General features: G+C 57.2%; 3 protein-coding genes across 4 annotated transcripts; 1 reads left to right on the forward strand and 2 right to left on the reverse strand.

The window, feature by feature from the left end:
* The first annotated feature begins 246 nt into the window (after positions 1-246).
* Positions 247-1,814, forward strand: P2RY4 (pyrimidinergic receptor P2Y4). The gene has a single exon (XM_009896855.2). The coding sequence runs from the start codon at positions 256-258 to the stop codon at positions 1,375-1,377; it is 1,122 nt and encodes a 373-aa protein (XP_009895157.1). The 5' UTR covers positions 247-255; the 3' UTR covers positions 1,378-1,814.
* A 989-nt stretch (positions 1,815-2,803) lies between these two features.
* LOC104297009 (diacylglycerol O-acyltransferase 2) lies at positions 2,804-7,462 on the reverse strand. The gene is made up of 8 exons (XM_054169523.1): positions 7,248-7,462; positions 5,500-5,628; positions 5,318-5,425; positions 5,026-5,096; positions 4,739-4,943; positions 3,938-4,112; positions 3,653-3,855; positions 2,804-3,504 (listed from the first exon to the last, which is right to left on the reverse strand). The coding sequence occupies exons 1-8, from the start codon at positions 7,285-7,287 to the stop codon at positions 3,350-3,352; spliced, it is 1,086 nt and encodes a 361-aa protein (XP_054025498.1). The 5' UTR covers positions 7,288-7,462; the 3' UTR covers positions 2,804-3,349.
* A 1,589-nt stretch (positions 7,463-9,051) lies between these two features.
* IGBP1 (immunoglobulin binding protein 1) lies at positions 9,052-15,314 on the reverse strand. 2 transcript variants are annotated; one of them, XM_009896854.2, is made up of 6 exons: positions 15,118-15,314; positions 14,611-14,922; positions 13,177-13,372; positions 11,664-11,749; positions 9,824-9,936; positions 9,052-9,571 (listed from the first exon to the last, which is right to left on the reverse strand). In XM_009896854.2, the coding sequence occupies exons 1-6, from the start codon at positions 15,303-15,305 to the stop codon at positions 9,426-9,428; spliced, it is 1,041 nt and encodes a 346-aa protein (XP_009895156.2). In that variant the 5' UTR covers positions 15,306-15,314; the 3' UTR covers positions 9,052-9,425. The 2 variants fall into 2 exon arrangements, with proteins under 2 accessions (XP_009895156.2, XP_054025693.1); XM_054169718.1 differs by having other exon boundaries at positions 9,052-9,574.
* Positions 15,315-18,830: the final 3,516 nt, after the last annotated feature.

Below are 18,830 nucleotides of genomic sequence, written 5' to 3' on the forward strand. Positions count from 1 at the left end.
TCAAAGGGCTGATTAATGGGTGTCGTTGCGGGGGCTGCGAAGGGGAGGATTTGTCAAGCCTCCCCCCGGCCCCCACGCAAAGCCCCAAGCGCCAGCTGAGAAAAACCAGAGAACCATCAAAGTGGCTGGAGCTCCTGGGGGAGGGGAGGAGCGGGGGGGGAATCTGGCATCTCTGGCTCCCTTCCACGCTTTGTGCCCGACAATGACGACTACTCTGCTTTTATTAACGGCTCCCCTAGATCTGGCTTGGAGAACATGGCCACTTCTGCAGTGAGGACGTTCCCAGTTGCCCTGTGGACACCAACCTCGGCTCCCTGGCTGGGAGGAAACACCACGGCGGTGGTGGAGGCGAAGTGCGTCTTCGACGAGGAGTTCAAGTTCATCCTGCTGCCCATCTCCTACAGCATCGTCTTCGTGGTGGGGCTGCCCCTCAATGCCTGGGCCCTGTGGATGTTCATCTCCAAAATGAGGCCCTGGAACGCCACCACCACCTACATGTTCAACCTGGCCGTCTCCGACACGCTCTACGTCCTCTCCCTGCCCACCCTGGTCTACTATTACGCCGACCGCAACAACTGGCCCTTCGGGACCTGGTTCTGCAAGATCGTGCGCTTCCTCTTCTACGCCAACCTCTACAGCAGCATCCTCTTCCTCACCTGCATCAGCGTCCACCGCTACATGGGCATCTGCCACCCCATCCGCTCCCTGAAGTGGGTGAAGACCAAGCAGGCCCGCATCGTCTGCGTGGCCGTCTGGCTCGTCGTCACCGTCTGCCTCGTCCCCAACCTCATCTTCGTCACCACCAGCTCCAAGGGCAACAGCACCCTGTGCCACGACACCACCAAGCCCCAGGATTTCGACCACTACGTGCACTACAGCTCGGCCGTCATGGCCCTGCTCTTCGGGCTCCCCTTCCTGGTGATCGTCGTGTGCTACTGCCTGATGGCCAAGAGGCTGTGCAAGCCCGGCGTCTCCAGCCCCGGCCCCCGCATGCCCTCCTACAAGCAGCGCTCCATCAAGATGATCGTCGTCGTGCTCGCCGTCTTCGCCCTCTGCTTCGTGCCCTTCCACGTCACCCGGACCCTGTACTACACCTCCCGCTACTTCCAAGCCGACTGCCAGACCCTCAACATCATCAACTTCACCTACAAGATCACTCGGCCCCTGGCCAGCATCAACAGCTGCCTCGACCCCATCCTGTACTTCATGGCTGGGGACAAGTTCCGGGGGCGGCTACGCCGGGGGCCGCTCCGGCGCCTCCGGCCCGCGCCCGCAAGCGACCTGTCCTTGGTGTCCCCCTCCATGGACAACCTCATGGGTAGCAGCCACGCTGCTAGCGACGCCCGAGGGACAGGGACAGCGCAGAGCAGAGGCTGATGCTGAGGGGCCAGAGGGGGTTCCAGTAACCTCACCTCTAGTCTCCATGAGTCACAGCCCCTCTGGACTCCATGGGGGCACCCTGGCACCCCCAGGTCCCTAAACCTGACCTGTCCTTGCATAGCTTCTGTGGGGCAGAGACCACAGGGCTGAGGGCCGGTGGACATTGGGCTTGTCCCAGCCCTGCCCTGCGATGCTGTGGGAGGAGGTTGACAGGACAGGCACCAGGCACCCATGAGAGTGGGAAGGGTGCTGAGAAAGCCATTTTGGGGAGGCAAGCTGGCGTCCCAGCCTGGGGCACTGCTGGGGACAGATGTGGGGATGACAGGTCACTAAAGAGAAGTGACACTGGTTCCTTAGTGACACTGCTTCCTTAGTGACACTGGTTCCTTCCTGGGTGCACGCAGCCCTTTCAGTCTGCTTGACAGCAATATGGGCACTAGAGCTAACACTGAGCTCCCCACATACCTGGTTAAAGGCTCTCGAAGATGTCCCTTGGGGGAGGCAGGGAGGGACATGGCACAGTGCACTTGCTGCCTGTCACCCAATAAAGGCCTTTCCCCTTTCTCTACTCTTGGGCTTGTTTCTCTCCACAGCAGAAGGAAGGGGAACGAGATGCCCCAGGTCCTTGCTCCAGGAAGCATTTGAGAGCAGAGAAAAGGCATCAGCCACTGTAACACCAGCACTGGGGCAGGTGAGGAGCGAGGAACTGGAGCAGTGACACCCGTGGTGACGGGAGAGTCCTTGGGAATCTGCCTTTATGGGTGTTTGCTTCCCAAATGTTTACCCAGCCCTTTGTTTGAACAAGTGCTGGCACAGAGAGCAGCAGACCAGAGATGGTTATCAGCACTATGGACTCTCCCACCACAGCCTGGGCAGGGATGGGACAGAGCTGTCCCCACCCCACAGAGACCTGGGAGGGGCTGCCCCCTCCACCCCCCTTGAGTCCTGCCAGCACATGCTCAGGGGAGGGATGCCCAGAGCAGCATCGTTGTGTCACCTCCCAGTCATGACCATGGCACCAGCCACACACTGCCACATCCCACAGGGAGAGAGAGGGTTTCAAAGATGCCACATCCCAGCCCCACATCCCCATTCCACCAGACAGTACCCAGAGAGCCCCTCACTCACCACTAAGATGAAATCAGAGAGAAGAGGAGCTATCTCACCTCAGCCCACTTAACCCAGCAGGAGCAGCTGCTGTCCCATTATATCTGCTGTGGCCCAGGTGGAGCCAGGAGCTGCTTGGTTGCACCTGAGCAGCGCAAGGGTTCTCCCCAAGCATGGCCCCAGCCTCAGGGAAGGGACTGCTAGGGCAGGCACACGGGTAGGTGGCAGGGACACCTACCCATGTTGTGAGTGCAGGGGTACAGCCATGGTGCCACCAGTCCTGCCCCCATTCACACACAGACAGCAGGGTGTGTGGAAAACTGTATTGTGTACAGAGGCAGCAGAAAAGGCTCATCTGGGGCCAGACAGCACCTGCCCCTTGCCCAGGGCCACACAGTCCCAGCTGAAGCTATTTCCACAGGTCCCCACATCCAGCAGTGTCCTCCCTCCACCCCAGGGGGGACACCTCCCCAGCTGAGTCCCACTCACCATTGGGATGCCACCTCAGAGAGCCCATCTCATCCCCAACTCATGTGACACCCCCTTCCTCAGCTCCTGGTCATCCTGGGGAGACCGTGCCCATAGCTGGCCCCCAGCCTCACACCAGCCTCCCCTTTAGGGACAGCTGTGTCACCCACAGCCCCTCCAAACCCCTCTCAAGGGGAACCCTTCCCCAGTCTCCCCTTCCCCTCACTTCCTCCTCTCCTCCCACCTTCCACTCAGGGCTTTTGGCTGGAGGAGTGGAGGGCTGGGAGCGGGGACCGTGCCCTGTGTGACCCTCGGGCTGTGCCGGCTCAGATCCCCGCCCTCAAGTGCCAGCTGCCCTTGCGAGCCAGGATCCGGCTGCCGGCGCCGGCTGCGCTCAGAGGATGTGCAGCTTGTCGGTCTCCTGCAGTCCGTACTTGGTCTTGTTTTTGTTGAAGAGCTTGACCAGGGAGCGGATGTACAGCTCGTGGTACTTGTCCACCGTCTCACGGCTCGGGTTCGGGATCATGGGCACCGCCACCGGCTCCCCAACTGCCGGGAGGGGAGGGAGGTCAGGCTCGTGGCTCGGCTCAGCAGGGACACGAGCTGAGTGTTGCCTTCCAACATCACCCATTGTGAAGTGTCCTCCTCCACTCCTCCACCTTTTGAGGGTCCCCTCTGCCCCTTGGGAGATGCTCACCCACAGTGGTGATGGGTCTGGCGAAGGGGAGGAAGCCCCAGGACTGGTCAGAGGTGAGGCCCCGGCCGTAGAAGAAGCAGGGAGCAAAGCCCATCATCTTCTGAAAGCGCTGTTGGATGCTCCTCATCCAGCTGCCCTCCTCGAACACCACTTGGCGGAAGAGGTCGTTCTCCCCAAAGGAGAAGGATGGGACGAGGTGGGCCCTGTGGAGGGGACACGGTGGGTGGTGATGGGGCACCGGGACCGCTCTGGACCCTCAGGGTAGCGGTGGTGCCCGTGACCCACCCGTGGCGCAGAGCCATGCGGACGAAGCCCTTGCGGTTCTTCAGGATCAGCGTAGTGACGCCGGGGCGGCAGGAGAGCGACTCGGCCGCGCCGCCGATCACGATGGCCACGGCGTTGCCGGAGCCGTTCTGGGACAGCAGGTACCCGATGGCGCGGCGGGTCACCGGGCACAGGCCTGCGGCAGAACGGACCACTGGTGCCGTGGGACTGCCTGCCCGTGCAGCACCCGGGGAGCCAGGACCCCGTGCGGGACCCCACAAGGGTCCGCGGCTGGTGGGACCGCGGTGGGACTGTGCAAGGGCGCCCCCTGCTGTGCGACAGCCGCCGGGAAGGGGCAGACGCCCCCGGCGCTGCCAGGCCTGCGAGCTGGGTGCGAGCTGGGTGCGAGCTGGGTGCGAGCTGGGTGCGAGCTGGGTGCGAGCTGGGTGCAGGCAATGCATGCGCAGGGTGCTGACAAGGTGCGGGCAGGGCATGGGCAGGGTGCGGGCAGGGTGCGGGCAGGGTTCAAGCCGGGCGCGGGCAGAGCACCATCCCTGCGCTGCTCACTCCTGGGGAGCACAGAGACTGTCAGTCATGGGTTTCTCACAGATGGGGCCAGGGACCCCCTGGAGGCCCTCTGCCCCCTCCGGGCTCTGCCCCTTCATGGCAGCAGGCAGAAGGGGGCAGGAATGGGGCAGGCAGAGGTGGGCAGGAGCAGGGCAGGCAGTGGGGTGCATCTCTGGGGTACCCACTGAACTCCAGCCATGACTGCAGGGCTGCCCATGAGAGCAGGGTGGGAGGCAGCAGCCCACAGAAGCTCACCCCCACTCATCAAGTACTCCCTGAAGACGGGCAGGCGGAAGTTGCCAGCCAGGGTGGTGAGGAAGCACCGGATGCCGGGGAACAGCTCATTGAAGCCTGTTGAGCCTGTGATGAAGTTGCAGAAGGCACCGACGCAGAGGATGCCGTGGGGGTGGCAGCCAATGATGTAGTTGTGGCTGGGGGACAGGTCATGTGTCTTCACGAGCTGTGGGCACAGAAGGGTGGTGTGATCTGTGTGGCACCACTACAGCCTGCATGGGCATCCCCTCCAGCTCCCCACATCCTACCTTCACAGGGAAATAATCCCGAAAGTGCCTCCACACAGACCACTGCCGCAGGCATGGCAGCCTCCTGCCACCTGCAAACCAGGAGGGACCACAGGGGATGATGCCCACCTCAGTGGGCAGCGGGACCTGCTGCACCCCTCTCCTCCCCAGGATGCTGGAGAAGAAGGGGGGAAGAGCAGCTGGGATGTAGTGCTCCCCATTTGCCATGCTGTGATGGACCCAGAGGGAGAGCAGATCCCACCCCCAAGCCTGCAGCGAAGCTGGAGGAAGAGAAGGCTCTGCTCATCCTCACCTTTCTCCGGCGTGTCCCAGTCGAAGATGATCCAGGCCAGGTAGAGCACAGGGATGGGCCAGAAGCTGGTGAACAGCAGGTAGATGAGGACCACCAGGCTGACGGTTCCTGTGGGAGCCAGGGGGTGGGGGTGAGTGGGCATGCACCTGCCCCACCGGGACCCCCCAGAGCCCCCTACTCACCCAGCAGCAGGAAGCTGAGCACCCACTGCAGGACGGAGAGGAGCTGGAGCCAGGAGCGGATGTCCTTCTGCGAGGGCCAGGGCACTGCGAGCAGGGTGCGCAGGGCTGCCTGGACGCTGCCACGGCTGCCTGTGGGGAGGGACAGGGGACACAGCACCCAGCCCAAGGCCAGCAAAGGTTGTGCAAGTGCTGTCCCTGAAAGGTCCCAGGCTGGGGGTACCCATGGCTGCCAGGGCTGGGGCACAGGGGAGGATCACAGAAGCGTTTTGGTTGGAGATCTTTAAGATGATCAAGTACAACCACTGACCCCCCAGCACTGCTCAGAAGCAGTGCATGGGGGGATGCTTATCCTCAGAACACTCTGGACCATGCCAGGGGACCCTGGGCAACCCGAGGCTGCTCTGGAGCCAGCTCTGATCCAAGCTTGGGTGCATCGATGGATCCAAGCACAGCATCACATCCCATGCTGTGCTGAGCTCCCTGAGGGCCAGGACCTTTCCCATGCCCTCTTTGGCAAGGCTCAGAGAGAATTCGAGCCTTTCTCAGCTGGTGTAGTGTCTGCCCACCAGCAAGAGTCAAGGACAGTGGCATGGGGCCAAGCAGGGTGGCCAAGGGTAGCTGTCCCTGCTGAGCACTGCCTCCCACGAGGGACAGTCCAGCAGCCCACAGCCGCTCCACTCCCCCCCACCGCCCCCTTCCATCCAGCTGACCTTAGTGAACTATTAACCACGCCAGGCTGGGTGCCAGGATCCAAACTCCACTCACAGCCCCATCTCTCCTCCCCAGAACAGGCCCATAGTGCCAGTCCCACCAGTACACCGCTCCTAACCAAAGGTCTGCAGCAGCTGAGACCACCCCTACAGCCACTGCCACAAGCACAGCAAGCTAAGCCAGCTCTTCAGCCACAAAGCCTCGCTTCCTTGGGGACAAACCCCCCACATCAGTGTGCTGGCCAGAGAGAGATGCTCGGGGTGAGGCAGGAGCAGCCCTGTCCCCATGGCTCCCCGGGATGGGGACCCTCAGAGCACAACCACTAAGCCCTGGTTTGGGTATCTGGTTGAAGGTCAAGTGCTGAATGGGACAACTGAAATAAACTCAACAGTAGTGCCAGCACCAGCACTGCAGACCTGTCCTCCCTCTCCCCCATGCCTTCAGCCATCCCTCCTGCCCATCCCACACACCCAGCAAGGGATCCCCACATGCTCAGCCCCCCCTGCAGCCCTGCTCTTAGCTTCCCAAACCCCTACTTCTTTTTCTTTTTTTTTTTTTTCCCTTTTCCCAGGGAAGCTGCAGAGTTCTGCCCAACAATTTGTGCCTCTCAAACAGTAGCTTTTTTTTAGCTGCCTTTCCTCTCCCCCCCTCCAAACCTTCCACGAGCACGCAGACCGAAGAGGGAGAAACCCCTGCAGGGCTCCGCTGCCAGCCCTGTCCGCAGCGACAGGAGCCTCTTCAAGCCCAGAGATTGGGACTGCACCTCCCAGGGCAGTGAGGAAAGACCAAGGAGGGTTTGCAGCGCTCTGGAGCGTGTTGTGGGGGTACCATTACCGAGTGCACTGTCAGACATTTCATCCCTGTTGAGCAACTCTGTTTTCCTCTGGTGCCGCTAACCCCAGATTGCTCCCAACACCTCCCTTTCCCCTAAGCAGTCTCAAGCAAGCAGACAATAGTAACAACCAATGCTAATTAGCCTGGCCAGTTCCTTGCCAGAGCATCAGAAACCATTCAAAGAGGCTTTGGAAATCTCTTACCACTAAGGTTTTGGGAACAGGCTGCAATGATTGTTTTCATGGTGGCGAGGAGGAGCCGCGCGCCGCAGCTTGGTCCAGCAGGTTAGGAGGCGCGTTTGGCAATAGCAGAGGGCGACCGATTGTGTGTCCAGCTGCTTTATCCAGCCGAGCCAAGGGACACCGCCCTCTGCAGAGGGGAGCAGGCCTGCCCCCTCCCTGGCCTGCAGAGCAACAAGAGCTGAAGATCCTTGGGAGGATGAGGAGCTGAGGAGGGTGAGGAAGCTGAGCGGCGAGGAGCTGCCGTCGCGAAGGGCAGCTGCTGCTCTGCGGAGAGGCACCGCGGCCGGCGCCGCTGGGGCCTCTGCCGGGGACACCTTCCCCCCAGAATGGTACTGTCCATGCTCTGGGTATTTCACAAACCACTGTCCAGGCTCTGTCCGTGTGACTGCTCTCCAGAGCTGCCCCAAACCCTCACCCTGAAACTGCTGCTCCGCAGGGAACGCTGCCCACCAGCCCCAGCGTCCAGCAGCATCCCCTCCTCTCCCACCCTGAAGAGCAGCACCGCGGGAGGCTGGCCCAGGAAGGCTGGGCTGCAGACTGAGGGGGAAAATCATGAGAAGGAAAGAAAAGCAGCACAGAAGTAGAAACAGCCTGGGGATGGGGCTTCAGTCCAGCAGCTGAAGGGAGAGTAGCTGTCAGCAGGAACTGCTTCACCAGAGCTGCTTTGCAGGATGCATCTCTTCAGAAGTACTCTCTAGGAAGAGCTGGCAAAGGTCACACAGGACAGGGATCAGTACAGGTGTGGGACTGGAGCAGGCTGCCCAGAGAGCTTCTGGAGTCCCCTTCTCTGGAAGCTTTCAAAACCTGCCTGGCTGTGTTCCTGTGCAGCCACCCTGGGTGATCCTGCTCTGGCAGGTCCCTTCTAACCCCTAACATTCTGTGATCCTGACTGTGTGGTGGCCAAGTGAAAAAATGTGTTTCACAGGACTGGTCTGGAACCCAAAACACCTCATAATCTGCTGTGGTAGACTGTGGAGACCCAGGATCTGGGAGAAAGGACCCAGCACCACTGCCTACACATTCAGAGAGGTAGAGGAGCCAAGAAGAGCTGAGATTGCCTTGTAGAAAGCATCTAAGCCCCGCTGCAGCCTGGCTGCCCCCTCAGGTGTGCCTGAATCACAGAATGGATTTGGTTGAAAAAGGCCTTCAAGATTCTTGAGAGTCCAACCATTCCCTGCCAAGCCTAGTGCTAAACCAAGTCCCTTGGCACCCCATCCCTGTGTCTTTTAAACAGCCCTAGGAATGGGGATTCATCCACCTCCCTGGGGAGCCTGTTCCAGCATCTGAAACCCCTTTCAGTCAAGAAGTTTCTTCTAATATCCAACCTAAACCTCCCCTGATGCAACTTGAAGCCATTTCCTCTTGTCCTGTCAGTTGCTGCTTGGGAGAAGAGACTGAACCCCACCTGGCTCCAACCTCCCTTTAGGGAGTTGCAGAGAGTGAGAAAGTCTCCCCCAGCCTCCGTTCCTCCAGGCTGCACAACCTCAGTTCCCTCAGCCTCTCCTCAGACCATTCACCAGCTGTGTTGCCCAGCTTTGGGCCCACTCGAGCACCTCAGCATCCCTCTTGCCGTGAAGGCCCCAAACCTCAGCCCAGTGTTCAAGGTGTCTGTGAGTACAGAGGAGCCTCAGCTGAAAGAACTGTCCGGCTGACATTCCCTATTTCCCAGCCCCAACTCCTTTGGCTGCTGGCAACCAGCCTTCCAGACCTGCTCTGGAAGAGGCCAGGCTGCAGAAGGAGGGATCTGTACAACAAGAGCTAGGCAGCACGAGAGATTTTATGTCGCTTAAAATATAGAGGAAAAGAAAATAAATACATCCAGTCACAATACAAAGAGCAGTTTCTGAATTCAGGTACTTTGCTCTCAAGGCTTTCCTCTGCCTGGCAGAGCAGAGGCAGCCTGGCCCCTCACAAAGAGCCCTGCCTGACAGGAAGGAGCTCTGTGGTATCACTGTACATGACCAGTGCACTCGGTCTGACCTTTAATGCAAACCAAAGGCAACTCTCAGGTTCACTCCTCTGCCCCTGGTGCCTCCCAGAGCCACCAGGGATACCTCCATGTATGTACAGTGTATTTACTGCTCTATCTCCAGGCCACAGGTAACTCTCAGAGGACTCCCAGGCCCTGCAGCAAGAGCCTCAGCCCATGTTCTGCCGGTTGCCATAGCCCCTTGGGTGAGTGTCCTTCCAGTCGTCCCAGCTCCGAGCTTTCTGGAGAGCTTCCTCGTCATCCTCCTCCTCTTTTTTCTCCTGCTGCTGCTTCTGTATCTCTTCATCATTTATACCTGCTGGAGGTCAAGGATTGGAGTGAGGGGTAGAAGACAGTGAAGACCCCAAATCAAGCTGTCAGGAGCTGCTCCAGAGAGCAAAACTTGCCAAGGAGCAGCCCAGAGTTCAGTTTTCTCACAGCCTCATCAAGTCAACTCTTGTTCTTCCTCACACAGTGGGTACTTCACACCCTGAACACATCCCCACTCACCCTCCCCTTCAAGAGATTCCTCACATTCTCCACTCCAACCTCTCTCCCCACTCCATACCTGGTGCTCTCTGAGGCACACTCTGAGCAGACACAACTCCTTGCTTTGCACGCTGCTCGTACCAGTCGTCCACAGTCATAGTGGGCAGCCCAGGGTACCCTGCTCCAAACACTCTGCAGGGAGAGACAGGCAAAGAAGGCTCTTTACAGGGGAGCAGAGACACAGCCAGCCATGCCCACACCTACTCTGTCACCCAGTCTGTACTGACAATCACAGGATGGTTTGGGCTGGCAGGGACTACAAACGTCATCCAGTCCAGCCCTGTGCACTCAGCAGGGACATCCTCCACCAGAGCAGGCTGCTCACAGCCTTGGCGAGCCTGACCTGGAGTAGCTCCAGGGGTGGGGCCTCAACCACCTCCCAGGGCAACCTGTTGCAGTGTTGCACCACCCTCACTGTGCAGAACTTGTTCCTAACTTCCAATCTAAATCTGCTCTTCTCTCTTTCCAAGCCACTGTGCCTCATCCTGTCCCTGCAGGCCTTTGCAGGCAGTCCCTCTGCAGCCTTCTTGTAGCCCCCTTCAGGTGCTGGCAGGATGCTGTTAGGTCTCCCTGGAGCCTTCTCTTCTGCAGGCTGAACAATCCCAGCTCCCTCAACCTGTCCTCATAGCAGAGGTGCTCCAAGTCCCTGAACATTTTCATGGTGGTCCTCTGGACCCACTCCATCAGGACTGTTTGAGCCCAAAGACCTTCAATCACCTCTGTAGCCCAAAGGAAAACACTCTGGGCTAGCACAGCTAAGAATACCTCTGGGAACTGCAACAGGCAGAGACTGGCTGTACAGAAAGCTCAAGGCAAATAATGTCAAAAGCATGACAAGGAATCTGTTCTCTATCCCATTCTGTGCTGCAGCTGCCTATTCCTTGCAAAAATCTGACAGGGCCACAGAGCACTAAGATCTTGGAACCCTAAGGAGAGGCTTACAGCTAAAACCTGTCATTGTGATTGATGATTCTCTGGTCTGATCACAGCTTCCCAGCCTTCAGAATGACTTATCTGAATTCACTGAAACCTTCCAGATTTTACATGAGATTAAGAGACCAGATGTGCTTTTCACTGCTGGGCTCTTTATACTAACAGTGAAGAACAACCCCCAGGACAGGGGCAGATAAGCCTTGTCTCTCCTACCAAACAGCAAGCACATGGCCTGTAAACAAGTACAGTACTGTCTGCTTCAGGAGATCTCTTCTGCTGCCCTGAGAAGCAAACAGCATTACCCAAGGCACTGCAGCATGCTGGTAACAGAAGAAATCAGAGGAACCACAGAGTGTTAGGGACTGGAAAGGGACCTCGAGAGATCATCTAGTCCAACCCCCCCTGCCAGAGCAGGATCACCTGGAGCAGGTCACACATGAATGCATCCAGGTGGGCTGTGAATGTCTCCAGAGAAGGAGACTCCACAGCCTCTCTGGGCAGCCTGCTCCAGGGCTGTCACCCTCACAGTGACAGTTTCTCCTTATGCTCCCATGGAACCTCCTCTGCTCCAGCTTGCACCCAGTGCCCCTTGTCTTGTCATTGGGCATCCCTGAGCAGAGCCTGGCTCTGTCCTCCCAACACTCAGCCTTCACATCTTGATGAACATGAATGAGGTCACCCCTCAGGCTCCTCTGCTCCAAGCCCCAGCTCCCTCAGCCTGTCCCTCAGCAGGGAGATGTTCCACTGCTTTCAGCAGCTTTGTGGCTCTAAGGAAGTTCAAGGAAGGCATCAAACATTCCCCTCATCCTCTGCTCAGATGCTGCCTTGATGTGACAGGCTGTTTGGAGGTTTCTGCCCTTGAAAGGGGACCTCAGGCTGGAGGTGAGAGCAGAGCTGTGTCTGAAGCAGCAGCCAGCAGCACATACTTAGCCTGAGCAACGTTCCTGGTGAGAATGAAGGGCTTCAGCGGAGTCCTGGCTTGCCGAGCAGTACCATGCGGTGGTGCTGGAGACTGAGGAGACAAACAATGGTCACAAGATCATCCTGGAGATGAGAGTCCCCTTTCTCTGCTTCCCCACCCCAAACAAGTTACTCAAGGTCTGGTAGAAGAGAAATTGCCTCTGCTGTCAGAGGGACATCCCAAGAGGGCCAGTTCCGGCCGCAATCCAGCTCCAGTCACCAGCTCCATCTGCGAGCTCCTACAAATCACTTCTCTTTGTGCCTCTCACACCCACTCTGATCAAAGCTGCAGCTGACAGAGCCAAACCAGATCAGCTCACATCAAAGCATGAAATACAGCTCATTTTAACCAGGGATCAGAGTGCAGTTCTGAGGCAAGTGGAGCTCATCCATCCCAATGATATCACCCAGGGCGCTCCAGAGGAGCTCTGCAGTGCCAGTAATAACCACACAAACCAACCCAGCTGGGCTGTGTCAGCACACCACAGGGGTTTGTCTCCAGGCAGACATTTGAGGTGAGTGCTATGGAGCCCAGAAACACTGCTCTGCACAGCAACTGAAGGTCTGCAAGAAGCTTTCCTCACTTACAAACACCTCCAGAGACAGGATATGGGGCAATGGCTTGAAATCAGACAAGAGCAGATTGCAGTTGGATGTTAGGAACAAGCTCTGCACCATGAGGGTGCTGGAACACTGCAACAGGTTGCCCAGGGAGGTGGTTGAGGCCCCATCCCTGGAGATATTCAAGGTGAGGCTCAAGAAGGCTGTGAGCAACCTGCTCTAGTGGAGGATGGCCTTGCTGAGTGCAGAGGGGTTGGACTGGATAACCTCTGGAGGTCCCTTTCAACCCAAACCACTCCATGACTGTATGATGCAGAAGGGGGGTTTCTCTCTGTGACACCTGGACAGGTTGTAGACCAGAAGTGTAGGTTTGAAAGAAATCACAAGGCTCATCTTTTGCTTTCCAAAGGCACAGGCTTCTTCAGGGTTAAGGGTCTGGCAGAAGGCAGCAGGGTGGAGAAAAGCTTCAGCACATTTCAGTTCTGATATCCAGTGCCTCAGCACAGGAAGAAATTTTTCCCCATGAGGGTGGTGAGGCGCTGCAACAGGTTGCCCAGAGAAGCTGTAGAGGCTACAAGCCCTAAAGTGTTCAAAGGCAGCTTGGGTGGGGCCTTGGGCAACCTGGTCTAGTAGGAGGTGACCCTGCCCATAGCATGGGGCTTGGAACTAGATGATACTTAAGGTGCCTTCCAACCCAAATCAGTCTATGGCTCTCTGATTTCACAAGCTGTGATTGTCTAAACCATGTGGCAGCAGTTGACAGTGACTCATCAAAGAATGAGCCCACTGTCCACCCTGAACCAAAGCAAAGCCCATCTGCCTGTGCTCTGACTGAGCTAAATTTTCACCAAGAATTCACAGAGTAAGATGTAGGTGACCTCAATACCAAATTGCTCCTCATCAGGAGGCACCTTTTACCTGTTTTGCTGCTGCTCTGCTCCTCAAGATGACCATCTCTTGGTCAATACTCTCAATTTCCTCCAGGCTGGTGTGGATCCATTTCTGGATCTGGAGTATGTAAAATTCCCTTGTCTGATCCTCATCTGCTTGCCCACTCTCCACACAGCTGCTCATGGAGGCCAGCCTGTTCTCCAGTTCTTTCTTCTGGTTATGTCTGTCTCAAAGAGAACAAAATGAGACCACTAAACAACCCTTCCCTAGCCCAGCCCAGGCACAGGCTTTTCTGAAAGGAAGAGACAATTTCCTGCTTCTTGAAATTCAAATGCTGGAGCCCTCCCTCCTGCCCCAGCCCCCCTTTAACTGCCTGACTTGGCAGGCTGGAGGGGAACTCCATCCAGTTCAACAAGGGCAGATGTAGAGTCCTGCATCAGCCAAGGAATAAGCCCCTGCAGCAGCACAGGTGAAGGGCTGACTTGCTGAAAAGCAGCTCCCCAGGGAAGGACCTGGGACTTCTGGTGCACAAGTTCACCATGAGCCAGCAATGAGCTCTCATGGCCAAGAAGGCCAATGGTCTCCTGGCATGCACCAAGAAGAATGTGGCTGGCAGGTCATGAGAAGGTCTCCTCTCCCTCTACTGTGCCCTACAGAGGCCACATCTGGAGTACTGCCTCCAGTTCTGGGCTCCTCACTTCAAGACAGAGAACCATTACTCTTGCTGCCTCCAGCAGAGGCTACAAAGCTGCTGAGGGGCTTGGCACATCTCTGTGAGGGGGAAAGGTTGAGAGGCCTGTGGCTGTTTAACCTGGAAAAGAGCAGACTGAGAGGAGATCTGCTCAATGCTCATCAATATCTAAAAGTTGGGGGCAAGAGGATGTGGCCAGATAGTTTTCAGTGGTGCCCAACAACAGGACAAGGGCCAACAGACACAAACCAGAACCCAGGAGGTTCCATCTGAACAGGAGGAAAAACTTCTTTGTTGTGAGGGTGCTGGAGCCCTGGAGCAGGCTGCCCAGAGAGGATGGGGAGTCTGCTTCTCTGGAGTTTTCAAACCTGCCTGGACATAACCTTGGACAATCTGCTGTGAGTGATCTTGATTTAACAGGGTGGTTGGGCTAGATGAACTCCAGAGGTGCTTTCCAACCCCTCCCATGCTGGGATTCTGTGATTGAAAGCATGACAGTGGCAAGAACCACCTCTGTCTGTCGCTAATCCTACAGCCTTCTGTGCAGTTCTACTTCAAAGACTGGAAACTAATGACAGAAATGCAGCTCTGCAGCCTGTGCACAGTCCAAGCCCATCCAGTAACTTCAAATGAAAGTTTCATGACCAGTGTGTTCCAGCATCAAGAGAACCCCTTCCTTCCTGATGGTCCCTGTTAGTACAGCCTTGGGGTTCTCTCCTCTCTTAAAGTGATTCCTGGAAGCCTTTGAACACCACAAAGCAAGAGCCTACCTTTCGATTTTGGCTTGCCTGCTCATTGCCATGGCCACCAGGTTGGGTTGGGCAGCAGCAGGGCCCCTGGGGGCCGGGCTCTCGGAATCTTCCTCTTCTGGAGGGTTGGCAGCAGCGGGGGGGAGGTGGAATTTGCCCAGCCCGTAGCTCCTGCAGAGCTTGAGGAAGCGCCAGAAATGGGCCCGGGCGCTCTCCAGGTGCTCCATTCTCCTGTTCATGTCGACCTGCTTCAGCGTCATGGAGCCCAGCAAGGCAGGCAGCAGCAGGTATTTCAGGTCGGCCGAGGCGATCTCCTCCAGCTCCTCGTTCTCGCTGCGAGGGGAGAGACGAACCCTCCTGTTCCCGTTCCCGCTCCGCTACACCCGGGCCCGGCCAACCCCAGCCCGCTCCCTGGCGACCCGGAGGCGGCAGGACTCTCGTAGGACCCTCGCAAGGCCTCGCTGGGTCTCCCTTCGGGCCCCTCTGGGCTCCCCCCCGGGCCAGGCCCAGTGCCTCCTCCCCACTCACCTGAACAGGTCCAGCTGCGCCACCATGGCAGCCGCTCGCTGCAGCGCGTCCAGCCCCTGCCGCACCTTCTCCTGCACGGCCGGGGCCCCCGAGGACGGCTCGATGCCGTTCTCCACCTCCTCCCACAGCCGCCGGCCCGCCGCCAGCAGCTCCGCCAGCCGCGGCCCCGCACCGGCCCCCTCCGCCATGATGGGCCGGGAAGGAGCGACCGGCGCCGCCGAAGCGCTTCCGGGGCGGCCGTTAGCGACGCACCGCCGCCGCCACCCCCCGGCGCCCGTCCCTCCCGGCCGCCATCTTGGTGAGGGCAGCGGGCGAGGCCGCCATGTTGGTAGCGGCAGATGGGAGGCAGGGCTGGCCGCGGCGGGGGCTGGGGCTCTCTCTCCGCCTGCAGCAGCGCGCCGTGGGGGGCTCGGCGCGGCCCTGGGCGCTCCCGGAGTGCGTCCTGCTGGGGCCCCCCGGCACACACGCTCTCCTGGCCGCTGCCGGGGAGCGGCTGGGGAAGGCGCGCTGCTGACACAAGCGCAAGTGAGGATGAGTAGAGAGATGGACAGGATGGCGAAACAGCGCCGGAGCGGCTCTGGAGCCATCCGCTGCCGGCACAGACACCGACTCACGGAACGGCTTGGGTTGGAAGGGACTTACAAAAGCCATCTGGTCCAACCCCCTGCTGTCTAACCTGCGGCTGGAGCAGGTTGATCAGCGTCCTGCCCAGCATCACCTGCAATGGTGCCAGGGATGGGGCATCTACCACCTCTCTGGGTAACCTGGGCCAGTGTCTCACCACCCTTAGCACCAAAAATGCCTCGGGTGCACTTTGTATGACTGCACCAGGAGGAGCTAGGACGTTGGTGGCCGTGCCTCCCTCCCCACCCATCAGCAGCACCCCTGGGGTGTCCCAGGCAGATGTGGAGGTCACAGAGAATCACAGAATGGTCTGGGCTGGAAGGGATCACCAAAGGTCGTCCAGTGCAATGCCCACTGCAGTCAGCAGGCACATCCTCAACTTGCCCAGAGCCCTGTCAAGCCTCACCTTGAATATCTCCAGGCATGGAGCCCCAACCACTTCCCTGGGCAACCTGTTCCTGTGTTCCACTGTCCTCCTGGTGCAGAACTTGTTCCTAACATCCAATCTAAATCTACTCTTTTCTAGTTTGAAGCTGCTGCCTGCCTCGTGTGCTAAGGCAGATCCTCAGTCTGGAACAGCAGGTGACATGTGAGCTCCTCTTCTGCTCTTGGGAGAGCTCAGGTGACATTAAGCCCCAGGACAGCAGCTGGGTTCAGTGCAGACTTGTGCTGTGCAGGAAGAGTGCTGCATAGCCTGGGACCTAAATCTGGCAGAGGATCCCAGCAGCATGCAGTGCACAGTGTGAGCAGAAATTTCCTTCTCCTCTCTCTCTCTTCTTTTTACAACAAAGCTAAGATGGGCATTTCTGGTTTGTTTAGCTGCTAGGTCCATTGTTACAAGAACTGGTATTTCCACAGCCATAAGACAGGTGAGGATTAAAGCTGGGCTTTTAGGAACTGCTCTTGGATCCTTAGAAACACAGGGAAGTGACTTAGATGTGAGAAATGAGGGCTGGCTGGAAGCACTCACCCTCCAAGCATGAGTCAGTTTATGATTTAGTCTGTTTGTTTTCTTCAGACCTGCGTGAGAGAGGTTGATAAAAAGTTACTCATAAAACCCAGAAGAGCTGTGGATTTAGGTCCCCAGTCACTGTACCCTGAGTGCCCCCAGTGGTGTCACTCTCCTGTCACCCTCCCCCTGTCACCACTTTGCTCAGCCTGCAAAGGCAGGTGCCAGCAGAGTGAGGGATGAGAGGAGCTGGCTGTGGCATCCTGTGGTGTTCCTTGACGGCAGGAAGGAGGTGAAGAACAATGCAGTGTCCAGCAGTGGGCAGATTAATTAGTGTAATGATTGGAAGTGGAATGGGGCCTGGAACCTACAGCTGGTTGTTCTTTACTAGCAGAAGATGCTTTGGCATCTCCAACAGTTGCAAGCAGTTCACTTTTATCACAGTATCACAGTACATTAGAGGTTGGAAGGGACCTCAAGAGATCCTTGAGTCCAACCCCTCAATCAGAGCAGGATATTACCAGAGCAATACATTGCTTAACATCTACAGCAAAGCTTTCAGCAGCACTTTTAAGGATCAGAGCAAAAGAGACTGCTGCAGCAGACTTCTCTTTTGGTGCATGATCTTCTGTGTCACCCAGAGAATCTCTGAGCAGTTCACAGATCACCTTTCTACAGGATATCTCTGTTTAATCTTTAACAAACACCTCCTTGGGGCGTTCTCCTTGGGGGCCTTCACCTCTCAGAGCAAGCCAGGCAGGTCCCTAGGCTTGTTCTTCGAGGTATTGTAAACAGGCTGAGAATGGAGCTTGGGATCTCAACCTGCTTCCCTTCCGCTTTGAACTGGGGGGGTATAAGAGGAACAGTTTGCACCCAGATTATCAGTGACAGCACAGAACAAGCCTTGAGCAGCACATTATTCCCACTCAGCCTAGGAGAAGAGATGGAGGTTTGCTTCCTCTCAGGCCCTTGTACAGCTGTGGTGACAGCTATCCTTCAAGCTGTGCCCTTGGTTTGCAGCCTACTTCCCCCTCTGGTCTTATGGCTCTTACTCACATGTGTTGCTTTGACCCTGCTCCTCAGCTGAAAACCCCCATAAGGACAGTCCCCATTATTGCTTGCCATCCTTAGGGCATCTTGGTACTGCTGAACACTCCAGAAACAAAGAACAGAGATGCAAAGGTTTTCCTTAAATGAAGGCTTTTGCTCATGTTTGTGCCCTGTGGTGTGATAGTGCAGGCTCCAAGCATCCCGAAGGTGAGAGCAACATCCTCCAAATGCTTACAGTGGTGCAGATGTTGATCAGCAGCTGAAACACCACAGAGCCTCCCCACCTCCCTGTTCTGGCTCAGCTTTCTTTGTGAAGAGCACAAACAAAAAGCAGGTGGAGGTCCTGACCAATGGGACCAGCCTGAGCTGAAGGGGAAGAATTATCCCGATGTGCACAGAGTCCTTCTTCCTCCAAAATGCTTACTTGAGGACCAACAACTTGTTGCCTTTCCCTTCTGGAATGAGTTGTGCAGAAATAATAGATGATAAAGAAAGAAAAGGAAAAAGGAAGGAAAAAAACCCCAGCAAAGCAAAGCCCCAAAGCAGCAGTGCTTTAGCAGCAAAGTCCAAAGAGCCCAGGAAAATCGCTCTCCTCTCTCCAGCCCTCATTGTCTGCACAAGCCTAAGCAGCAGGGAGCGATCACATTCGTAGCAGGATCACTTCTTTCAAACCCAGATAATAAAACCCCAAGCAGGAGCCAAGGGGAGGCCTTTCAGGGCAGCCCCTTTTGCCTGCCTCTCACCCCGTCTGATGCCGAGGGGGTGGCTTTCTTCTCGGCGCCGCCTCGTCCGTGTCGGCTCACAGCACGAGAAGCGAGAGGCTTCTGCCGCGGCCGTGGAGAATTCAGCTCCAGGGAGTCATTCCCAGAGAGACAGATAAACAAAAAGCCACAAGCCGTTGGGGGAAATGGCTAATGACAGGAAAGTCACGGAGGTAGATCTGTCACATTAGCAGTGAGCCCAGCGAAGCAGAGGCTATTGACAGCAGCCTACCGCAGTCTGCGGAGCGCCGGTTGTGCAAGAGGGGCAGAAGGGACACGTGAGGAAGTGTCTGGAGGCCCGCAGAGCCACAATGCTCGCAAGAGATGCT

Source organism: Dryobates pubescens, chromosome 18 (assembly GCF_014839835.1).
Source record: "Dryobates pubescens isolate bDryPub1 chromosome 18, bDryPub1.pri, whole genome shotgun sequence".
In the NCBI taxonomy this organism is placed as follows: domain Eukaryota; kingdom Metazoa; phylum Chordata; class Aves; order Piciformes; family Picidae; genus Dryobates; species Dryobates pubescens.

Excerpts from the sequence above, each read along its gene's own strand:
- P2RY4 (XM_009896855.2), top strand. The coding sequence starts at position 256 with ATGGCCACTTCTGCAGTGAGGACGTTCCCAGTTGCCCTGTGGACACCA.
- LOC104297009 (XM_054169523.1), bottom strand. The coding sequence starts at position 7,287 with ATGAAAACAATCATTGCAGCCTGTTCCCAAAACCTTAGTG. Across the intron at positions 4,944-5,025 it reads GGGATTATTTCCCTGTGAAG|CTCGTGAAGACACATGACCT; the intron begins GTAGGATGTGGG and ends CTGTGCCCACAG. Across the intron at positions 4,113-4,738 it reads GGAGTACTTGATGAGTGGGG|GCCTGTGCCCGGTGACCCGC; the intron begins GTGAGCTTCTGT and ends GTTCTGCCGCAG.
- IGBP1 (XM_054169718.1), bottom strand. The coding sequence starts at position 15,305 with ATGGCGGAGGGGGCCGGTGCGGGGCCGCGGCTGGCGGAGCTGCTGGCG. Across the intron at positions 14,923-15,117 it reads GCGCAGCTGGACCTGTTCAG|CGAGAACGAGGAGCTGGAGG; the intron begins GTGAGTGGGGAG and ends CTCCCCTCGCAG. Across the intron at positions 9,575-9,823 it reads TGTGCCTCAGAGAGCACCAG|CAGGTATAAATGATGAAGAG; the intron begins GTATGGAGTGGG and ends CTTGACCTCCAG.